This window comes from Pelophylax lessonae, assembly GCF_965119305.1.
Source record: "Pelophylax lessonae genome assembly, chromosome: 2".
Taxonomy (NCBI): Eukaryota; Metazoa; Chordata; class Amphibia; order Anura; family Ranidae; genus Pelophylax; species Pelophylax lessonae.
Window position 1 is genome coordinate 51,417,210 of NC_138769.1, and position 20,752 is coordinate 51,437,961.

At 40.9% G+C, this 20,752-nt stretch overlaps 1 protein-coding gene across 6 annotated transcripts in view; it reads left to right on the plus strand.

The window, feature by feature from the left end:
- Positions 1–20,752, plus strand: part of ERG (ETS transcription factor ERG) — a 289,108-nt gene that overhangs the window by 225,424 nt on the left and 42,932 nt on the right. For all 6 annotated transcript variants that reach the window (XM_082246101.1, XM_082246105.1, XM_082246103.1 and 3 more), the window contains exon 2: positions 10,883–11,100. In XM_082246101.1, coding sequence (XP_082102227.1) covers positions 10,883–11,100 — 218 coding nt within the window. The remainder of the gene's footprint in view (positions 1–10,882; positions 11,101–20,752) is intronic.

The following is a 20,752-nucleotide window of genomic DNA, read 5'->3' on the forward strand; positions in this document are numbered from 1 at the left end:
CGAGAACCTTGTATAAAGTTATTATTATTTAGACAGGATGGGTAACCTTAACCAGTCACTTCCACCAGACAATCTGCAGTAGTGAACCTCAGCCAAAGGTTAAGAATGAAAGTCTTGGGAATGAAATGATCTGACGTTCACAGACAATAACTCCTGAGAGATTCTCAAGATGCCATTGTGTGTTGGAAATAGGAATATGAAGGTGTGTTTGGATTCAGAAACATAACAAGTTGCTACACTTGAACTTAGCGTATTTAGGCAATTTTGAGGCTTCATTGTTTTTTTTGTGTGTTTTTAGGCCCCGTTCACATTATCGTGTAGCTTGAACGAGCATTCCTGCTACGTGATTTTGACAGCGTGATCTTCACGTGATTCGGCATGTCGCATAGGGCGGCCCATTCACTTGAGTGGGCTTCCCTATGCACGTTTGTCACCCAAAAAGAAGCTCCTGCACCTTTACGGGCGACAAGCTTCACGTGATCTTTAAAGCCGCAGATTGCCGCGATTGCCACACGGCACCCATACGCGTACTGCGTGTTGTGCTGTCCAAGTCCTCGCTCACATGGGCATACTTAATCGTACACCCATGCGGGGGCTATGTTTGCCAGCACAAGGATGTACAGATGATCCATGCATCTACGTACAGGCAATCCACTTTATGACTAGGGTACCAAAGAGACTTTGACCAAACTGCCTGACCACCACTCCACCGACCACTTATAAAAAAAAATGACCAGATATGACACCGACTGGTTTTAATGGCCATAGCAACCTTTTATTAACCAAATAAATAACATGTTAACATATGAACATTTGAACATCAGACAGTATTCAAGGGGCCCCAAGGTTCTTGTGGGCATGCACTACAATTACCTGCGTAACCACCATTTTTAGGCCTCCAGCCGCAGAAAGCACCTACTCGGAGATAAACCAACATCGCAGGTACCACCAGCCAGAATAATGGGAGCTATACATATGTACCTTTTGCCCCAAATCATAACACATCCAGGGACCTCGTACCCTGCCAGCCTCTATGACATAAATGCCCCAGCTCCGTGACCTGCAAAATACAGAACAAAGACCAAAACAACTGCAAAAAACCCATAACCCTAAAGGGAGGGTGGGAAGTTGTCTCGTCCAAGTTCTCTTCTGTCTAAGAACTCCTCCCAACCCTTCCCATGTTCCACCTCCTGAAGCCCCACCTGCTCCCACCGTTCCACCAATCCGGTGAGCACCGCCTTCCTCCATTACTTTTTCATCCTAACTTCTCCTATTCTCAAACCCCTTCTAACCCAGTCATGTTGGCCCTGTGTCTAAGTTTTTTCTTTACTCCAGGTCTTCCTTGTCAACTGAAATGTAGCAACCGAATGGACACAGCTGCTGCTCCCAATTTGGCGACCGAGCAGGTGCCTAGCCCCAAACGCACACTGTCTGCATTTGGGGACCCACACTCACACTTCATGGTTTGTCAAATTTGAGAGCAGTGGCTGTGTCTGTGCAGCCGCTGAGTCCCAAATACCATGAATAAGACTGCCTGCATGGTAATGCATGGAACACCTGTGCATCCCTGTGCGGGCAAACATGGCCCTTGCATGGGCATACAATTATATATGCCCATGTGAATAAGGCCTTAAGAGTAAAGTGCTATACAACGGCCAAAAACACAAGAATCCTAAATAGTCTCCACATATGGCCCTCGCACAGGTGTACGCTTAAAGTGATAGTAAACACACACTAGTTTACATTGTCCCTTGTATTTCTGTATGTGGATGGTGGCACTGAAATTATTTTAATTAAAAAAAAATCTAAGTACCAATTTTGTATGTGATATACAGTTGTCACATGACCCAGCTCTTTCCCAGCCTGTCTGCAGGGAAACATAAGCAGGAGGAGCTTCTAGTCCTGTTGGTCACATGTTCAAAATAAAACAAAAAAAAAGACAGCCTTTGGAATACAGAATACAAATAAATAATCAATATCAATAAACTATTGCAGATTGTCATACAAAACTATATTTGAAATCAAATGTTTATTATTTTGTGGAAATAACATGGTGTGGGCGGATTTTCATCAGTCACAGGATGTGTCACTCCCCTGCAGCCAGTGTACTGGAATAAGAGGGAGGTGAATCCTCCATCAATCTACATGAAATGTGGGGGAAGTGAGGTACCTGGCGCTGCCCTGTAGTAATAATATTAACGTGTGCTATATCATATATAAGGGGTTAATACATAAACATACATAAAGTGCAATATATAAACCAATAAATTATGTAAATGATTATTACATCAAAAAGCATATATTGTTATTGAGGTGACTTAGTGCAATAAATCAGTGCGCATCAATTTCATAAAGTGTACGTGCGCATATGCAAAAAGTGCTAATGGTGCTCTCAAAGTAATATTAAAAAATTATATAAACTGCCAGTTGATATCAATCATCACAATATATTTAAAGTGATTAAGTGCAATAAATCTGTGCAGCATAATTTACATAAAGTGCACGTGCGCCTGTGCTGCCATAATAGGTAGCACCTACTGGTGCTGGCAGTAATATCCCAAACCACTAATAAAAATAAAAAATATTGAGAGTGGTAGAAATGGTCATTAAAATATACCAAATAATGAATAGTGAACTATAACAAAAACTAATAAAAATAGTGTGTGCAAACAAAAGGGATAAAATAATATACGTGCAAGTGATAGACTCTGACTGTGAAAAAAATCTGATTATGTATGGTATATGAAATAGAAAAATTTATATATCTCTAGTGAGAAAAATTCAATCTGATGGGTGAATAGAAACAGAAATAAAGTTCATATAAAGTCCATAAAAAAGTGCCAAAATGAGCGTGGGCTATTGCGGTATTCAGCTCCGAGGGTGTTTTCCGTGGTGCTCCGAATATAAGGGTGTCAGGTGTAGAGACAGTGCTGCCCTTAATATCGACACATTGATTTAATATTGACCACTGGTCCATATTTTAGAGGTAGGCAGCAGCCATTTCCTAGAAAAATCTAGCAATAGATTGCATCTCTCCTTGGCGCGGATATTATCGTGAACCATAATCTACATGAAATGTCTCGCCCCCATTGTGTTTAGCTGGTTAGTGGACATGGAGAAGGAGGGGGGGAGTGGGTTGTCATTTACCACTGTGTATACCTCTATAGTCACATGGGCTGATCAGATGTGATAGGAAGGAAATGCTCAGCAAAGAAACTCACTGAAAACTGAGCATGTGCAGAGTTACTACCACAGCTGCAAATTCTCTAGCTGAATTGAGGACATGAACAGAAGGGGGAGGTAGAGAGCAGCAGGATCAACCAGGTTGTTTGCTGGATACAGAAAACAAATCTCATAGTTGCTGAGTATTAACAGCATGTAATAGACCATTTATTGATAGTTTAGAGTGAAGTTCTATATAGGAAGTTCTTCGGGGCTGGACTGCATGTTTTTTGCCCCATAGACTAATATTATAGGAGTGTCTGAAAAGATGCACGTAATTTTGTTTTTTTTCAGCATTTTTCCGGCACTTTCATTGAAATTAAAAAAATCTTCTTCAAAAATATCTCATGTACCTTTTAGAGCTCCAGTTGTTGAGGGACATGTGCCTGAGAGCTAAAATGTGAACGAAGACAATTGTAAGCATGGGATTCGATTTGTTGAGCATTTTGGAGTGTCGAGCTGCGACCGTATACTGCATATGACTCTGCACTTCCGGATTTGGGCCACACACACATGCTGCAGACGACCCGTTTCCGCTGTGATTGGATATGCCGATCATTCATTACACAGGCAGAGCGGTGGTTTGCAGATAAACAAGGCAGATTGCCGTTCTGTGAGAAGGGAAGATTGTGATCCTGTGTTGCTACAAAGCAGGAACACTGATCTCTGCCTTCCCATAGTACAAGCACCCTGCACACAGTTAATAAGCACTCCCTAGGCACACATTTAACCCTTTGATCACCCCTGATGTTAACCCCTTCCCTGCCGGTGACATTAGTACAGTGACAGTGCATGTTTTTAGCATTGATCACTGTATCAGTTTCACTGGTTCCAAAAAAGTGTCAATAAGGCTATATTTCGTTAAAAACCGCCATTACTATTTAAAAAAAAAAATACAAATTCTGTACATCTATCCTGTAGTTTGGAGACGCTATACCTTTTGCACAAACCAATCAATATACACTTTTTGGGATTCTTTTTTACCAAAAACATGTAACAGAATACATACTGGCTTAAACTAATAAAGAAATTTTATTTTTTCCATTTTATTTATTGAATTTGTTTTATAGGATATAAGAAATATGTTTTTTTTTGTTTCAAAATTGTCAACCTTTTTTTGTTTATAGCGCAAAAAAAAAAAAAATCGCAGAGGTGATCAAATACCACCAAAAGAAAGCTCTATTTGTGGAGAAAAAAGGACATACATTTTATTTGGGTACAGCGTTGCATGACCGCACAATTGTCAGTTAAAGTAACGCAGTGCCGTATCACAAAAAATGGCTTGGTCATGAAGGGGGGTAAATCTTCCGGATGGCAAGTGGTTAAAATATAACTAAAGGCAAAACTTTTTTTTTTTTTTTTAGTTTTGGATAGAGTGGGGAGGGATTAGAACCCCTGTCAGTTGTTATTGCTGTCTGTACCCCCGTTAAGGAGATTTGCCCTCTCTATTTGTCCTGTTTACCATTATCATTGAAAGTAAAAGAAAATCCGAAATGTTGTGTTGTCCCCAGAAAAGTAATAGAGGGGAAATGTTCCAATGGGGACACTAGTTCTGGTGCCTTGGGGGGTCCCCAAGGAATTCTCTTAATTTATAGAGATTTCCTCTCTATTATTTGGCTATGGGACATGAAGTGAAGGGAAATCTCAGCAATGGGACACAGATGGCGATAAAAAAATCTGACAGGGGTTATAACCCTCCCTAAAGGCCCGTACACACTTGACGAAAATCGGATGAAATATCCTCCGATTTTTCTCTCTCTTGCTCAGCGCTCATTACCGTTTTTAGTTGACATAGGCATAGGGGCTTGTACTAAAGCAAAAACAAGTTTTAATAAATTTGTTTTTGTGGAGAGCAGTAATTTTAACACCTACGCCCCTAGGGGTAAAACAAATCTAAATGTTGATGCCCAATTTTGCAATTTTGCCATGTTTTATTAAAACCGTATATATTATCACAACTACTTTGTGAATCCGGTGGATTATGCTGAATTTTTTCAGAATAAATTGGGCAATAATTTGGTGGTAAATAATAATGGATCTCTCCTTTTTTTTTTTTTTTTATTATCAAAGGAAAACTGACCCAAAATAGTAAAAAAATATATATATATTTTTAAAATGTAATTGTATATTTCTTGCTACTTCCATAACCTACCACCAAAGAACAACCCAAAATAAATTTCCCTTCTCCTGACGATATCACATATGTGTATGTTAGTTGTTGTTTGTACCCATAGTACAGTCCAAAAACAATAGTGCACATTTTGCTTTTTTTTTTTTAATCCTACCTAAAACACACTGACACTAACACTAAATGACACTGATCCTAATTAAAAAAAAAACGAAATGAAAAAAAAAATCCTGACCTTGGACCCTGACCTTGACCTTTGACCCTGGCACTGACCTAGATCAAACCTGGATCTACGTATTTTTTTATTTATTTTTTTTTAATTATTATATTTATTTGTATTTTTCTCCGCACATTCTGCAAGGACAGAGAATGATACAATGTATCCCTCTCGTCCATTCACAGAGAGAAAACACGGGGGCGGGCTTCACAGGGACTGATCAGCCAATCAGAGGCTATCACAGCGATCAGGGGACCCGGAATCGGACATTCTAGGTCCCGATCATTAGGACAGGGCCTGGAGCTCTGGGTAAGGCCCTGGTCTCTGTGCTGGGAGGACGCCGTGGAGCGCCCTCCCAGTACAAAGGGAAATATGCAAATATACGGCCCCACAGAAAAAAGCCCAGTGCAGTGGGGCTGCATATTTGCATAAAGTTGGCGTGAAGAAGTTAATAATATTTAAAGGGAAATATTACTTGTAACGGATCAACTGGCACCCCAACTGGGTACCTCCGGTGACGGATGCTCCTAGTGCTTCCTGAGGGCTCCAAGCACTCCACCAGACACCATAACCACCTCAGACCCCACAAACCGCCACAGCTTGGTTGGAATTTCGCCGTATCCTACCCACCCACAACAAGGCTCCAGGTTCCAGTGGGTGAACCTCTCTTTCCACAGAGAGTAAAGCAGGGACAGGAACAAGCTCTTAGAAGTGCTTAGTGATTATTCAAGGGAATATGAAGAGCATAGCAATCCCTTGTAGCAGATTCCCCCAATCAGAGACAGGGCTCTAGATTGAGGGTGAAGTAGAACTCAAGGTTTTTAATAGTCCAGCTGCTCTTTTATACAGTTTCCCCCACAAGGTTACCGCCCAGGTGGACCTTGTGGGGAACAAGACATGGAATTCACAATCCAATAAAAACAGAGTTTTACACTCAGTCACTCCCATACAGTGTACACAATCCCTCCCCTCTGCCTGATTACATTATCATATGCAAATGAAATTGTAGACAGAAACAGAATTAACCTGAACTAATTATCTAGCCATCTGGACAGAACAATGTGAGGTCATTAACATTTAACAATGGGACAAGCAGACTTCACACAATACACATCCCAGCTCCATAGATAGACAATAGGACAAGACTGCCAATGGCAATCCAAACGTCTCCTGCATTGAAGTACATGGAATACACATCTAGGGGTCACATACTTCATGGCAACAAACTATAGGTCTCAGACTGTAAAGTGGGATTAAATCTTCAAACTTCTTGGGAGATATTGCTAACAAATATTACTGTCCCAATTGAAACAATACAAACCATTAAGTATCTGTTTTTCACTCCCAGTGACGGTGGGTACCATCACATTGCTGGACTTTATATGACTGTAGCTTCTAATGCACACTGTGAGAAGCTCGCAGTCTGCAGTAAGGATGAGCTAAAGGGGGAGGGTAATGTTCACTGAACCCTGCCTTAACCAAGTTTGTCTCTCCACTAGTGCTCTTGAGTGAAGTACTGAATCAGGGTGCTGTGATGTTTGTGAGATTATACCTCATGTACTGTCACTGTGACAGCTGTACAAGAAATAAGGGGGTGCCACTGTCACCAGGACAGAAAGTCATGATGTGCAGCCCCCTGCTGGCCCCTCCCATCAGCCATGATCTGTCTACATTGCATAGAGAAGTATAGAGACCAAGTTATTTAATGAAAACAGGAAGGTTTCACATAAACATTGCATTATCATGGTGAAGAGGAGGGAAGGGGGACAAGGGAAGGCATAATATAAACAGAATAAATTGGTTCTAAAGCTTCAAGGTTTTCTTATACCTTATTTTTTCCAGATTTCAACTTAGTTTCCTACATATGAAAGCATGCGAGGTTATACATAGCAACCCTCAATCACCTCGCTTTTCATTATGTTACACCATATATATAAGTGCATAAGGGGTCCATATAGTGAACTTGGTGTAGAGCTATTCACTTTCAGGTCATTACAGAGGACAAGAAACGCCAGGAACACGAATGCTTCGTTTTGATGCAATTTATTTCAGGATGACAGCAGTGTACAACATGGTAAAATTCTAACTCGTTTCGGCCATAGCCTTACTCATAGTTGCTATGAGTAAGGCTACGGCTGAAACGCGTTAGAATTTTACCATGTTGTACACTGCTGTCATGCTGGCATTTGTTGTTACTTAGAAGCAATTATATATCAAAAAGTTCCGCTAGGATACAGGAATACTAGTTATAACATATGATCAATAAAGTCCAGCTGCTAACACATCGGCAGGAATAACGGCATAAAAACATTCAATATCACAAAAAAGTGCAGGGCTGATGTTAAAAGTCTAAAAAGATTAAATAAATAATAAAGAAGCAAGTATTAAGGGAACTTGAGTAGAAGTCCGAAAAGAGCCACCACCAACACCAAACACACTGCCTCTTACCCCAGGATGTGGACCCCCCTATACAGAAGGTCAAAAGAGCTTGACACTATCCTTTGGCAGTTAGAACACAGACACCATTTGATTCCCAAGGATAATCAAAATATGGCACAAAATCCACTCCAAACTTCTCCAGAGGCTCATGAGGCTCCGCAGCAGTGTTAATTTTGGCAGAAAATTTCGATTTAGTTTTAGTTATAGTCTTTTGACTAAAATGCCATTTTAGTCATATTTTAGTCTTTTGACTGAAATGCGATTTTTATTTTTAGTGGTATTTTAGTCATCTGAATTGTTTTAGTTTTATTCATATTTTAGTCGACTAAAATCTTCAGTACATTTTAGTCGAATAAAATCCCAAACATTTTAGTCAACTACAAATCGAATAGGTTTAGGTTAATTGTAATGCATTATTTGAACATTTCCAAACGAATTGTATACTCCTGGAGTAAAAATCTAATAATATGTTGTTATAAGGTTTGAACATGCACTACAGACACAGATTTAGCCATTGTGATATATAACGTCTTTATAAATAAAACTAATTTTTATTAACAAAAAGAAATATTGCTTTTTGACAAACCGAAGTGCAACTTTAAAATACAAAAACCCAAAAAACTTTAAACTCCATTGGCTGTAATGTCATTGCACATATTACCTGAATATATTACCAACATTAAATATTAGGAAAAAATATAAGAAAAGCCTTTTTCTTATTTTTTTAGTTTTCAGGATCTTAGTAGATGCTCCTTACTTATGTTTACGTGGTGGTGCAATACATGTTTAAACTTTAATGTGCTATTATTACAGGCTCTGGATGGAATTGTGTTGCCGATTTAGAAATGACCAGCAGAGGAGTGTTAATTTTGATGATGTCAATTTTTCATTTAGTTTTAGTTATAGTCTTAAGACTAAAATGCCATTTTAGTTTTAGTAGTATTTTAGTCATTTGAATTGTTTTAGTTTTAGTCGTATTTTAGTCAACTAAAATTGTGTTAATTTAGTCGACGAAAATGTTTTAGTCGACGAAATTAACACTGCTATGCAGCCTGTCTGTGGCTCACTTGGAGGCAATTGCATGCATCTGGACGCTGCAGCCTGAGCACCGACACCCAGTTCCACATTCATTTCACTATGCGGTTGAGTTTGGGTGAGTTTGCATCTATTCCATTACAGAGGACAAGAGGACACTCTTTACACCTGGAGGAAATTTGATTTAACCTCCACATATGGAAAGACATCTTCACTGTAAGAGCTGTAAAATTATGGAATAGACTCCCTCAAGAACTGGTCCTGGCCAGCTCGGTAGATTGTGTAAAAAAACAAAGCCTGGATGGATTCCTAAATTAACAAAAATATAATTGATGTTACCATTTATAAGTTGTAAAACAAGGGGTAGTAGAGCCAGGGAATATCTGATTATCCTCTCGGGGATCAGGAAAGAATTGATTTTTTCACCCACTGGAGCAGATTTGATTTTGCTTTTTTAAATTCTATTTGATAGAATTGTGTTCTCTGTTGAAGACTGGTTGCACCCTGGCGTGGGGTACCCCTGTTCCCCAGTGGGCGGAGAGACCTGTGTTTTGGCCTCCATACTAGTGGTGGACATCCAGGAGCATGCAGTTGCACAGTTTTTCTTCCTTGGATTGTATATGATGTGGTCTTATGTCTAATATCCTGTTACATATACGGGTTAGTAATTATACACACCGTGCTCAGTATGTATCTTGTGTGTGACAAATATACTTAATGGTATTTTTTCTTTTGTATTTATTTATTTATGATAATCAATCATCCCTGAAGAAGTCATTATATGCTTTTTTGAATGGCGTTGGGTTATTTCAGTCCACATGCTCCGTTGGTTGACAGAAGTTCATGATTATCTCATCTGCTTTAATCAACTATCAACATTGTCTGTGCTGTAACAGCATATATTATTTTTAACTTTTGTATACTTACATTTCTTTTAATGTTTGATATGTAACAATAAAGCTTATTCATCTTTTATATACAGGTAGTTGTTTATGCCCTAAAAAGTCCCACAAAGAGGTTTAGATGATGCTTTATTGTTTGTTTATTTTGCCTTCCTCTGGATCAGCTTTGGGTAGGGGCTTCTTTTTATGAAGGTTTTCTTTTTTTCTCCTTATTTATTCTATTTAGGGCCGGGACAGGGGGTAGGCAGGAGGGGCAGCTGCACTGGGAACTGTGGAGCAAGGGGGGCAGAGAATTGACATAGACCAGTAAAACCCATTCTATGGCATGCAGTAACAGTAGGGGAGGGGATGCAGTTCCACATCCTTGCCTTGGGTGCTAGACAAACCTGTCCAGATACTGATTCTATTGATTTTTTTCTATTGGCTGAACTTTTTGTCAGCCCAGCTGACTATGTAACTAAGTAAAACAGATGAACCTGGAAGGATCACCTGCAGAGAATGTTTGCTGAAGGTCTGATTTTCTCCTTTATAAATAGACTTCATGCACTCTTTCCGACTTTATCCCAAACACATTTTGGCTAGAGTTGGGCTTTAAATGTGATGCTTTTGTTTTTTTAATCTCATTGTAAAACTATGCAATCCATCGAGGGAAACCCGAATCCTGTTTTTATGTCTCAGTCTGGCCATTTAGCACCAGATTCTCAGAATCATCCATCACTCAGTCCTCCTTTGTATTTTAGGGCCAACATTTTTTCACGGCATTCCATTATTTTATTCAGGTTATTGTTGGCCATTGTCAAGCATCTGATAAAAATTTGTGCCTGCGGACATTATCTTATCTGCATTTTTGAAAAAAATGTTTCTTTTTCCTTGGCCCATATGGCCTTTGGTTTCTTATAAATCATTTTAATCTCTCGCATCCCCTCTGTTTGTGTACAGGAAGCATTATCAGTGGTGAGCGACGATCAGTCATTATTTGAGTGCGCCTACGGAACGCCACACCTTACCAAGTCTGAGATGACGGCTTCATCCTCTAGTGAATATGGGCAAACTTCGAAAATGAGTCCACGGGTCCCGCAGCAAGACTGGCTGTCCCAGCCCCCATCCAGGGTCACCATCAAGATGGAATGCAACCCCACTCAAGTCAATGGATCCCGGTAAAGAAAAATTTACACATTTTCTAGGTTCACTCACTTATGCCAAGCTGGTTTTTCGGTCAATGTTCTGTAAATGTGAGATTATATAGGTGGCAAGTTGGCTATATACATGTAAAGATTTAAAAGAATTCATAGATTATTCCATCCAGGTAAAAAAGCATGGATGGATGCATCTTCCATTGCCAGCTATCATGTTCTAACAGCTGGCACTGTCAACTGTTTGAATACCTGAACAGTGATTGCAACTGAAGTCACTGTTTGGTTGACTTTTGTCTATCCAACGTCTTCAGTCTGGTGGTGATGGTGCCGTATGGACCACCCATGGCCCTCTTACAGAAATTGGCCAAAATTTGAACCATATATGGCCATCTATAGGCAAATCAAGCCTCCCAGTACATCCTACTCTACAGATTTGGCCATCTATGATGACTATCAACTCTAACTAATATAGTCTTTTAGTACTCTACTTTAGAAATCAGAATTGTATGTTGGGCAAAAGAAGCAGGTAAACTACATTTATAAAGTTGGTTGCCCTTAAAATCTGTTCATGGGGTTTGTTTGTTTTTTTTGTTTTTTTGCTTCGTTTAACCCCTCTCCCACACCACACCATGCCACCTCTGTTTTGATGCCATTCTTTTTTTTTTTAAGTTTTGTTTACCTATCTTCACCCAGTACCAAATAATTTCTCTTCTTAGCCCCTGTTACGTCCCTACAGTGGCTGATAAATTCCTTACCATGCCGGGGCCAGGAGGTGGGCTCCTAGAGGGAGCCCCAACATTACACAGATGCAGGGGACCCTGTAAGATCATGCTTGCTTCTCACCTCCGCTTATGTGTATGGTACTGTGCTGGCATTCACAATGTCTAGGTGTGGAGATAGGCATGACCTGCACTGAGAATTGGAGTTATGATGACGGTAACCTGCCCCATGGGGATGGCCAAATATGACAGATATGGGAGGATCTGGCTCATGTCAAGTACTCCTAATGAAAGACAGGCAATGAGAATGATGAAGAATTACATGAATGAGACAATTTGACCTTCAGAGCATTTTATAGTCAACCTCCCCCACTGCCCTTGTTCGAACTCATTAAGCTTTCTTAGTGTCAGTATGTCAAAATCTTGGGTTTACCATTGTCCATGTGCCAGTATTTTGAGTTTCCTAAAAGTCAGTTTTTTGGGTCCCCAAGAATCAATGGGCTCCATTCACTAAGCGGTATTTACAGCTTTAAGAAATGCAGTAAAATACTGCTTAGCTTTTTGCAAAAAAATGTTTGCGAGTCACTAAAAAAAGCTTCTAGAATACTGCATGCGCTATTTTATGAAATTATGTGGTATTTTAGTAGTGAAAGCTTGTGGCACCGCCAGCCTCCCTAAAAAGCAATAAATACCCTGTTGTTAGGGAGTAGGTGGCCGTTGGAATCCTTCACAACCAGTAACTGTCATAGTTGTAAGGAGCGGGCAGCCATTGCATCCTTAACAACCGTGACTTATATGCTGTCAGTGGGGTTCCCTGCTGACAGCAGAAAGTAAAAAAAATAATTGCCAGCATGTAAAAATGAAAAAAAAAAAAAAAACAGCGTGGGGTTCCCCTCAATCCATACCAGGCCCTTTGGGTCTTGTTTGGATTTTAAGGGAAACCCCATGCCAAAGTTTAAAAAAAAAATGGCATGGGGCTCCCCCAAAGTATGTATTAGACCCTTTTTTGAGCAACCCAGCAGGCCAGGAAAGGGGTGATACGAGCGAGTGATGGCAGATGAATCATGGTTGTTAAAGATGCCACGGCCCCCCGCTCCTTAACAACCATGACAATTACTGGTAGTTAAGGATGCTGGCAGCTGCCCATTCCTTAACAACCAGTTAAAATCAAACACGATCCTTAAAGGAGTTGTAAAGTCAGAGGGCTTTTTATCTTAATGCATGCTATACATTAAGATAAAAAGCCTTCTGTGTGTAGCAGCCTCCCCAGCACCCCCTAATATCTACCTGAACCCCTTTTCTCTCCAGCGGTGTTCACGAGTCCCTCGGCCATTCGGGACTCTCTCTCCTGATTGGCTAAGACACAACCCAGGCGCCATTGGCTTCCACGGCTGTCGATCAAAGTCAGTTAGCCAATCAGGGGGGGGGGTGGCGAACAGCAGTTCCGTGTTTGAATGGACACACGGAGCTGTAGCTCGGCTCAGGTGCCCCCATAGCAAGCTGCTTGCTGTGAGGGCACTCGATGGGAGGGAGGGGTCAGGAGCAGCAACGAGGGATCAGAGAAGAGGAGGATCCAGGCTGCTCTGTGCAAAACCAACTGCACAGAGGAGGTAAGTATAGCATGTTTGTTATTAAAAGGAAAAAAAAAAGAGACTTTACAATTACTTTTAGTCTCACATGTGGGGCCCTCTACTTAATTACCACATTTATTTATTTATTTATTTCCTTTTGTGAATTGACTTAACGCTGTTTTATGTAGTATTTACTAAACGATTTTGCTTTATGCAGTAAATACCATATAAAGCAATAGTGAATCAAAATTTTCAGGATGACATACGGTATTTTGGAAAACACCTAAACTCTGCATGCGATCTGCTTTTGTGAAACCCGGAGGTCGTACACTGCTATCCAGCCGGTATCCCATTGTTACAGAAGTCAAAGTGTGTTGTTGCTGTTTGATCCCCAAGTGCAAATGTTCTAGTTGTCACCGTACCATGGTTTTGAAATCCCAGGGTAAGGGTGCTGTAGAGGCTACTGACAGGTGGTGAAGAAGGGATGTGATGCCTCCTCACCACCTGTTTCACCCCCATTTTTGTCGACAAAACTGCCACAACCATGTGCATTACACATGGTTGCAGTGCTTCACTGTTTGTCTGAATGTGTCGCGTTCGATGGGCTTGCCACTTGCCAATCGCTGCATGTCTGATAGACTTTGCGCAAAGCAAAAGGGGGGGGGGGTGTTTGACGGGAGTAAAAACAAGTTTTAACTGCTCATTTTTATGCTCCCCCCAAGCCTAATTGTGAAATTGTTCTGTTGCCAGGACCTGGTTACCTTGAAATCCAATTGATGTGCAGTTATTCTAGGTTGTCTCCTGTTTGAGTGGTGTGGTTCTGGGGTCATAAGTGTCATTGGGGCAATGTCCTAACCAGCACTTTTTACAATCATTTAATGGTGAACTCCACACAAACATCTAAATACATATACGAGAGTTGTTTTACTTGCCAAAGTATTTACTGTATATTTCTATGCATCCATTTCTTTTACACAGCTTTTCCACACATCAAAGCCCTCTCAGCCAGGGCAGGAGACCTTGTTCTTCTCTGCTTAGGTTCATTAACATTTCTAGGTCTCCTCCCCATCTTGTGACTGGAAAGTGAAGCAGCAAGACTGATTGGCTCCAAATGCTGTTTCTCCCTCCCCCAGTCTGAGCCAAGAGATTGGCTCCCTGTGCTGCTTCTCTCTGCCCCAGTCTGAGGCTACTGATTGGCTCCCCGTGCTAATTCTCCCTCCCCTAGTCTGAGCTCTTCTGTATGGCCCCTGTGAGGGGCTGTTTCCAAATTCAGGTACACATGCTGTTTACAATATTAATATAGATTTAACTCGGAATTCCAGCCTTTTGCCATGCACAGCAGTGCATACTGCTTTCCTGTACTGAAATTACTTAATCTGATTTCCCTGCACACTGTGAGCTTCCCACAGTGTGCATTAGAAGTTGCAGCAAGTCAACTAAAGCCCACCTCATTTCCTGGCTGGAGAACATCCAGCATTATCTAGTACTCCGCCAGCCTGGCTGTCCCTGGCCCAACCCTTTCATTGATTGGATTTAATTTCTTTCAATCATGGAGTCACTGTTTTTTTTTTTAAATATTAGCATGCCAATAGGGGGGAGTGAGGAACCAGAGAAGGCAAACCAGCCTGTGTCTTTTGTTTGTATGTGCTTAGAATTACATGGAGGTGAAGCCTCTATCAATCAAGATGAAATATTCTGCCCTCTTTGTGTTTAGCTGTTTAGTGGTCATGAAGGAGGTGGGAGGGAGTAGGCTATCATTTATCCATAGTGTATACGTCCATATGTGTGACTGTATGGGCTTCACAGATAACAAACAGTGGAAAATGACCACCTTGGAAAGGAACTGAAACTGGAACATGCTCAGTAGATGTGGAAAATGCTGATCTACACATTTTGGGGCTGCAGAGGGACACAGACAAGAAGGGAGGGAGAGTGAACAGCAGGATCAACCAGGTGTTATTTGAAGAATACAGAAAATAAATTCCATATTGACTGAGTGAGTATGAGCAGCCTGTGGTACAGCCTGTTCTGACAGTTATTAATGATGTGGGTTTAATGGATTCTACGACAATATTATCCCCCCGGACAATATCCTCCCGACAATATCCCCCCGACAATATCCCCCCGACAATATCCCCCCCGGACAATATCCCCCCTGGACAACATCCCCACGGACAATATCCTCTTTGGACAATATCCCCCTAGACAATATCCCCCCTCTAACCCTAACCCTCTAACCCTAACCCTAAGCCTAACCCTATGTCCAGGGGGATGTTTTCCAGGGGAATATTGTCCTGGGGGATATTGCCCGGGGGATGTTGTCCCGGGGGATATTATCCGGGGGGATGTTGTCTCGGGGGGATATTGTCCGGGGGGATATTGTCCTGATACCGTTTAATGATACTTTAAAGTAGAATTTTTAGGGCAAAACCTTTTTGTCGTGCAATTGATGCTTTTAACCCCAGTAAATTGTATTTTTTCCATCTGTGCCCCATTAAGGAGATTTCACTTCCTGTCTCATAGCTAAAACAGGAAGTGAGCGAAAATTCCTCTAAAGAGAGGGAGTCTATGGTTGTCACCAAGTTAACCAAAACTAGCATCCCAATTGGAAGATTTCTCCACTATTCCTGTTCTGGGGACAACCCAAAATTGTAATTTGTGATCTCTTTATCTGCATGGAGTTCAGCTTGAATAACTACATACCAGAAGTCCTGTCTTGCCCAAGCTTCTTCCTTCTTTCTGAAAATACTTGTCACAAGGGCAGAAAGTTTCCTGCAGCCTTTTTTTTTTTTATTTGGTCAAATAAACCAGTTTAGGAAACATCTCTCTTCCTGTGCACCATAATCTTCAGTCTGAGTGAAGGGGCAGGATGGACATTTGAGAATTGGTGTGGTCAAGGGTTAAGAAGGCATAAAAGAGAAGTTATACAAAGAAGAAAGGAGCTACTTTGGCTTGCATAAAAGTTCCTGAGGGCTCCTTTTATTCGGTCTATTTTACAACGCGAATTCTGTGCCTGGTTTTAGCCGCCTGCATTTCCCATCCCCGATATTTATTTAGTCAAGTTACTGCACAGCTGAAACCTAAACAGTGGAGTGGAAAAGGTGTTCTAAATTTGAATGTTTTTAGACTTTGATCTGGGACTTAGTCATTTTATTTAGCAGAGAACTTAGTTACATTCCCGTTCTTGGCGTCCACATCTGACTTGATGTGGTGGTAAAGAAAGCAGACCGATTACCCCTGTGCCAATCAACCCTGTCTAAATTAGGGTAAACATTCTTAAGATATGTTTGGAAGAAAGAAAACGTGTTTTTCTAGGTGAAAGCGGGCAATAAGTCAAGCTAAAAGCTGGGAGGAGATGGCGCACGCTGGACAAATTCTACTGTATGTTTTGACAGAGAGTTGAGAGCAAGGCCTCATTCATCACGCTGCAAAGCCAACCATCTCCCTCTCAAAATGTTATGTCTTTCTTACTTAGACTATTCATCATTCTAATCACAAACCACAATGCTTTTTTCAGCCTTTACATTCTTTATGATTCTGGTATTTACAGAGGTTTTTTTCCCATTTGTTAATAGCCTCTTTTGTTCTTGACTTGGTCAATACATTTGTATTTAACCACTTAAGCCCCGGAAGATTTTACCCCCTTCCTGACCAGGGCCTATTTTGCGATTCGGCACTGCGTGACTTTAACAGACAATTGCATGGTCGTGCGACACTGTACCTAAACTAATTTGACGTCCTTTTTTTCCCACAAACAGAGTTTTCTTTTGGTGGTATTTGATCACCTGTGCGATTTTTACTTTTTGCGCTATAAACAAAAAAACAGCGTCAATTTTGCAAAAATAACAATATTTTTCAAATTTTTTTATATGAAATTCCCCCCCAAAAAAAAGTAAAAATCAAAATTTTTTAACATTTTGGGCCAATTTTTTTTTTTACCATATGTTTGGTAAAAAAAAAATCGCAAAAAGCGTATTTTGATTGGTTTGCGCAAAAGTTATTGCGTTTACTAACAAAGGGAAAGATTTTTGTCATTTTTGTTGTTTTTTTTTTAACGTGTAATGGCGGCGATCTGCGATTTTTTTGCAGGACTGTGACATTGCGGCGGACAGATCGGACCCTTGACTGACATTTTTGACACTTTTGGGGTTACCAGTGACATTTCTACAGTAATCCGTGCTATACATATGCACTGTTACTGTAAAATTACACTGGCAGTGAAGGGGTTAACTTTTTTGAGAGGGAGGGGTTATGTGCATCCCTAGGGGCATGATTCTAACTGTGATTGGCTGTGGCTTGAGGTGTAGGAACAGTGATCAACGGTCCTACATAGTAGAACTGTATGATCACTGTTTCTACACAGGGGAGAATGACAGGCGGCTTGTTTACACTAGCCGCCTGACTTTCTCCCTCTGCAGCGGCGATCGCGAGTGACCGGCGGACATCGGGTCACACGCGCGGGGGGGTCCGTGACCACGCGGGAGCGGGAGCGCGCCTCCGGCGGCGCGCGCTCGCTCCCTAGACCCTCACAGGCTAGCGACGTAGATCTACGTCACTCTGCCTGTGAGGGGCTGACCGCCGACGTAAATAGTCGTGCGGCGGTCGGCAAGTGGTTAAGAGCATCTGTCCTATAGTAATATACTGTATGTATGTACAGTACTACTAAAAAGTTATTGGGTTATAAAGTTTTTAGTGTGTTATGGATGTATCTAGTCTCCTATTGCCTTATGCAGTTTGTCATTACAGGTGATTTTATAACAAAAGAACTACTGGCAGACTTTGCGGTTACTGTCAAAACTAGTAAAAAAAAATATCATAAAATCTACACGTTTATTATTACTATATTAAAAATTACATACAGGCTGGCATGTGTATCCATATCCCATCATACAACCTAATACCAACAATACTTATATCATGTCAGCAAAAATTAATTAAATTTAGCGCTGTTTCCAACTACTTAATCATATGTACTATATCATATACATCTATATATATATATATAAAGTGCCAGTGCATCAAATAAATAAATAGTCCTTCAGTGAAAAACAAAGAGCCAGTGTTGATGATTTTTTCTTGTGAAAATCCAAGGTGCCACTCCGTGCTCCCCTCCTGAATTCCCCATTCACCAACAGTAAGATTCAAAAAAGCATTGGCAAATGGATGAATATGGCTCCTTTCTTCTCCTTGGATTATAGGGCTCTCAGCCTGGTTGTGATATGGAATCTGAAAAAGAGAAAGATTTCTATAGCATAATACTGTATGATTTATTAAAGGTTTAAAAGCAATTAGTCCGCTCCAGTAGAGGTCCAATGACGAAACGCGAAGGGCGGTTACTTGCGTCAACGTCCCTTCTGGTTTTCAGTCTCCAAGCCGTGGAATGCGGAAACACTCCTGCGCTGCATTCATCTCTCTGAAATCGATCAGCCTGAATTGTGAGTGGCTACTATTTGCCTTTGTATACAGTTGTAAATACTACACCATGGGGTTTATCTGTGTTTGAGCACTTAGATTGGACCCGCCTGTTTGTGAGGATCCACCTGAACCCGGCTCATTACCACAGACTGGGCCCCGCATACCAGCTAGTTTCTTGCTTGAACTTGGAATCCTACCCACACTCTAACATTGAGTTTAGGTGGAAAAAAGGGTGAGTGCGATACCTAGTGGACACCACAGGTATAGGCACCGAGTCCACTATCCTCACCTTTATTAATTGTAGCCGTCACAGGCACAGTTCCCAGCACATTTTAAAGGGGGTCTCTTCCTCCCCCCCACTATTATTATATTATTTTATTTCATTTTATATCGTCACTGTTTATTTATTTCCACACTGTCAATCAGAGCATCTGAAACACATTTCCACAAACAGATTCATTATTGTCAGCACTTCACAAATAAATTATTTTGTTTGCACTTCATTGTACCAGTTTTTAAATCTCTGTCAGCACTTCGAGCACTTTAGGGCTTTACATCTCAGCCCCGTCCTTGTTTATGCTATTTGCACTTGCACTTATCTTGCACCATATATATTATTTATCTGTTTACACTTGTGCATATACTATTATATATATGGTTTTGTATTAAGACCGCCACAGGATTTTGATCTCTACATTTATTCTACCAGGTAGCGCCGGTTCCAACCTTTTATTTCCTTTTACCCTTTATGACCCTTATTTTTTAAAGGTTGGTTGGTGGCAGCTTTTATACCTGTATATATTTATATTTTTATCACTCCATAGCGCTGGTCAACCTCCCACTTGTTTTTAAAAGCAATTATACTTACAAAAGTAGAAAAAATTCAAGCATCAACATGGACTGGGATCTCTGCCACGGTGTGCATTCCATTTACCGGATATGACGTCACTACCTCATCCCGGCTTGATGCATTTCGCCCCTCCCACTGGGCATTTTCAGTCTTCTGAAGACGTCCAGTGGGAGGGGTGAAACGTGAATTCCCCAATCACCAACAGTAAAATTCAAAAAAGCATTGGCAAATGGATGAATATGGCTCCTTCCTTCTCCTTTGATTATAGGGCTTTTAGCGTGGTTGTTATATGGAATCTGAAAAAGGAAAGATTTATATAGCATAATACTGTATGATTTATTAAAGGTTTAAAAGCAACTACACTTACAAAAGTAGAAAAAATTCAAGCATATATGTGGACTGGGATCTCTGCCATGGTGTGTGTTCCATTTACCGGATATGACGTCACTATCCCATCCCCGCTTGATGCGTTTCCCCCTCCCACTGGGCATTTTCAGGCTTCTGAAGACGCCCACTGGGAGGGGTGAAATTTGAAATCCGCACTCGCCAGTGCAGTAAAACAGTAAGATTCAAAAAAGCATTGGCAAATGGCTGAATCCTTCGATTATGGGGCTTTCAGCGTGGTTGTGTATGGAATCTGAAAAAGAGAAAGATTTCCATAGCATAATACTGTATGATTTATTAAAGGTTTAAAAGCAATTATACTTACAAAAGTAAAAAATAAATTCAAGCATATACGTGGACTGGGATCTCTGCCGTGGTGTGCGTTCCATTTACCGGATACGACGTCACTATCTGGTCACCGCTTAACACGTTTCACCTCTCCCACTGGGCATCTTCATAAGCCTGAAGATGCCCAATGGGAGGGGCAAAAGGCATCAAGCGGGGATGAGATAGCGACGTTGTAACTGGAATGCACGCCACGGCAGCAGTTCTAGTCCACGTATGTGCTTGAATTTTTCGACTTTTCTAAGTGTAATTGCTTTTAAACCTTTAATAAATCATACAGTATTATGCTATGGAAATCTTTCTCTTTATTGGATTCCATATCACAACCATGCTGAGAGCGCTATAATGAAAGGAGAAAGAAGGAGCAATATTCATCCATTTGCCAAAGG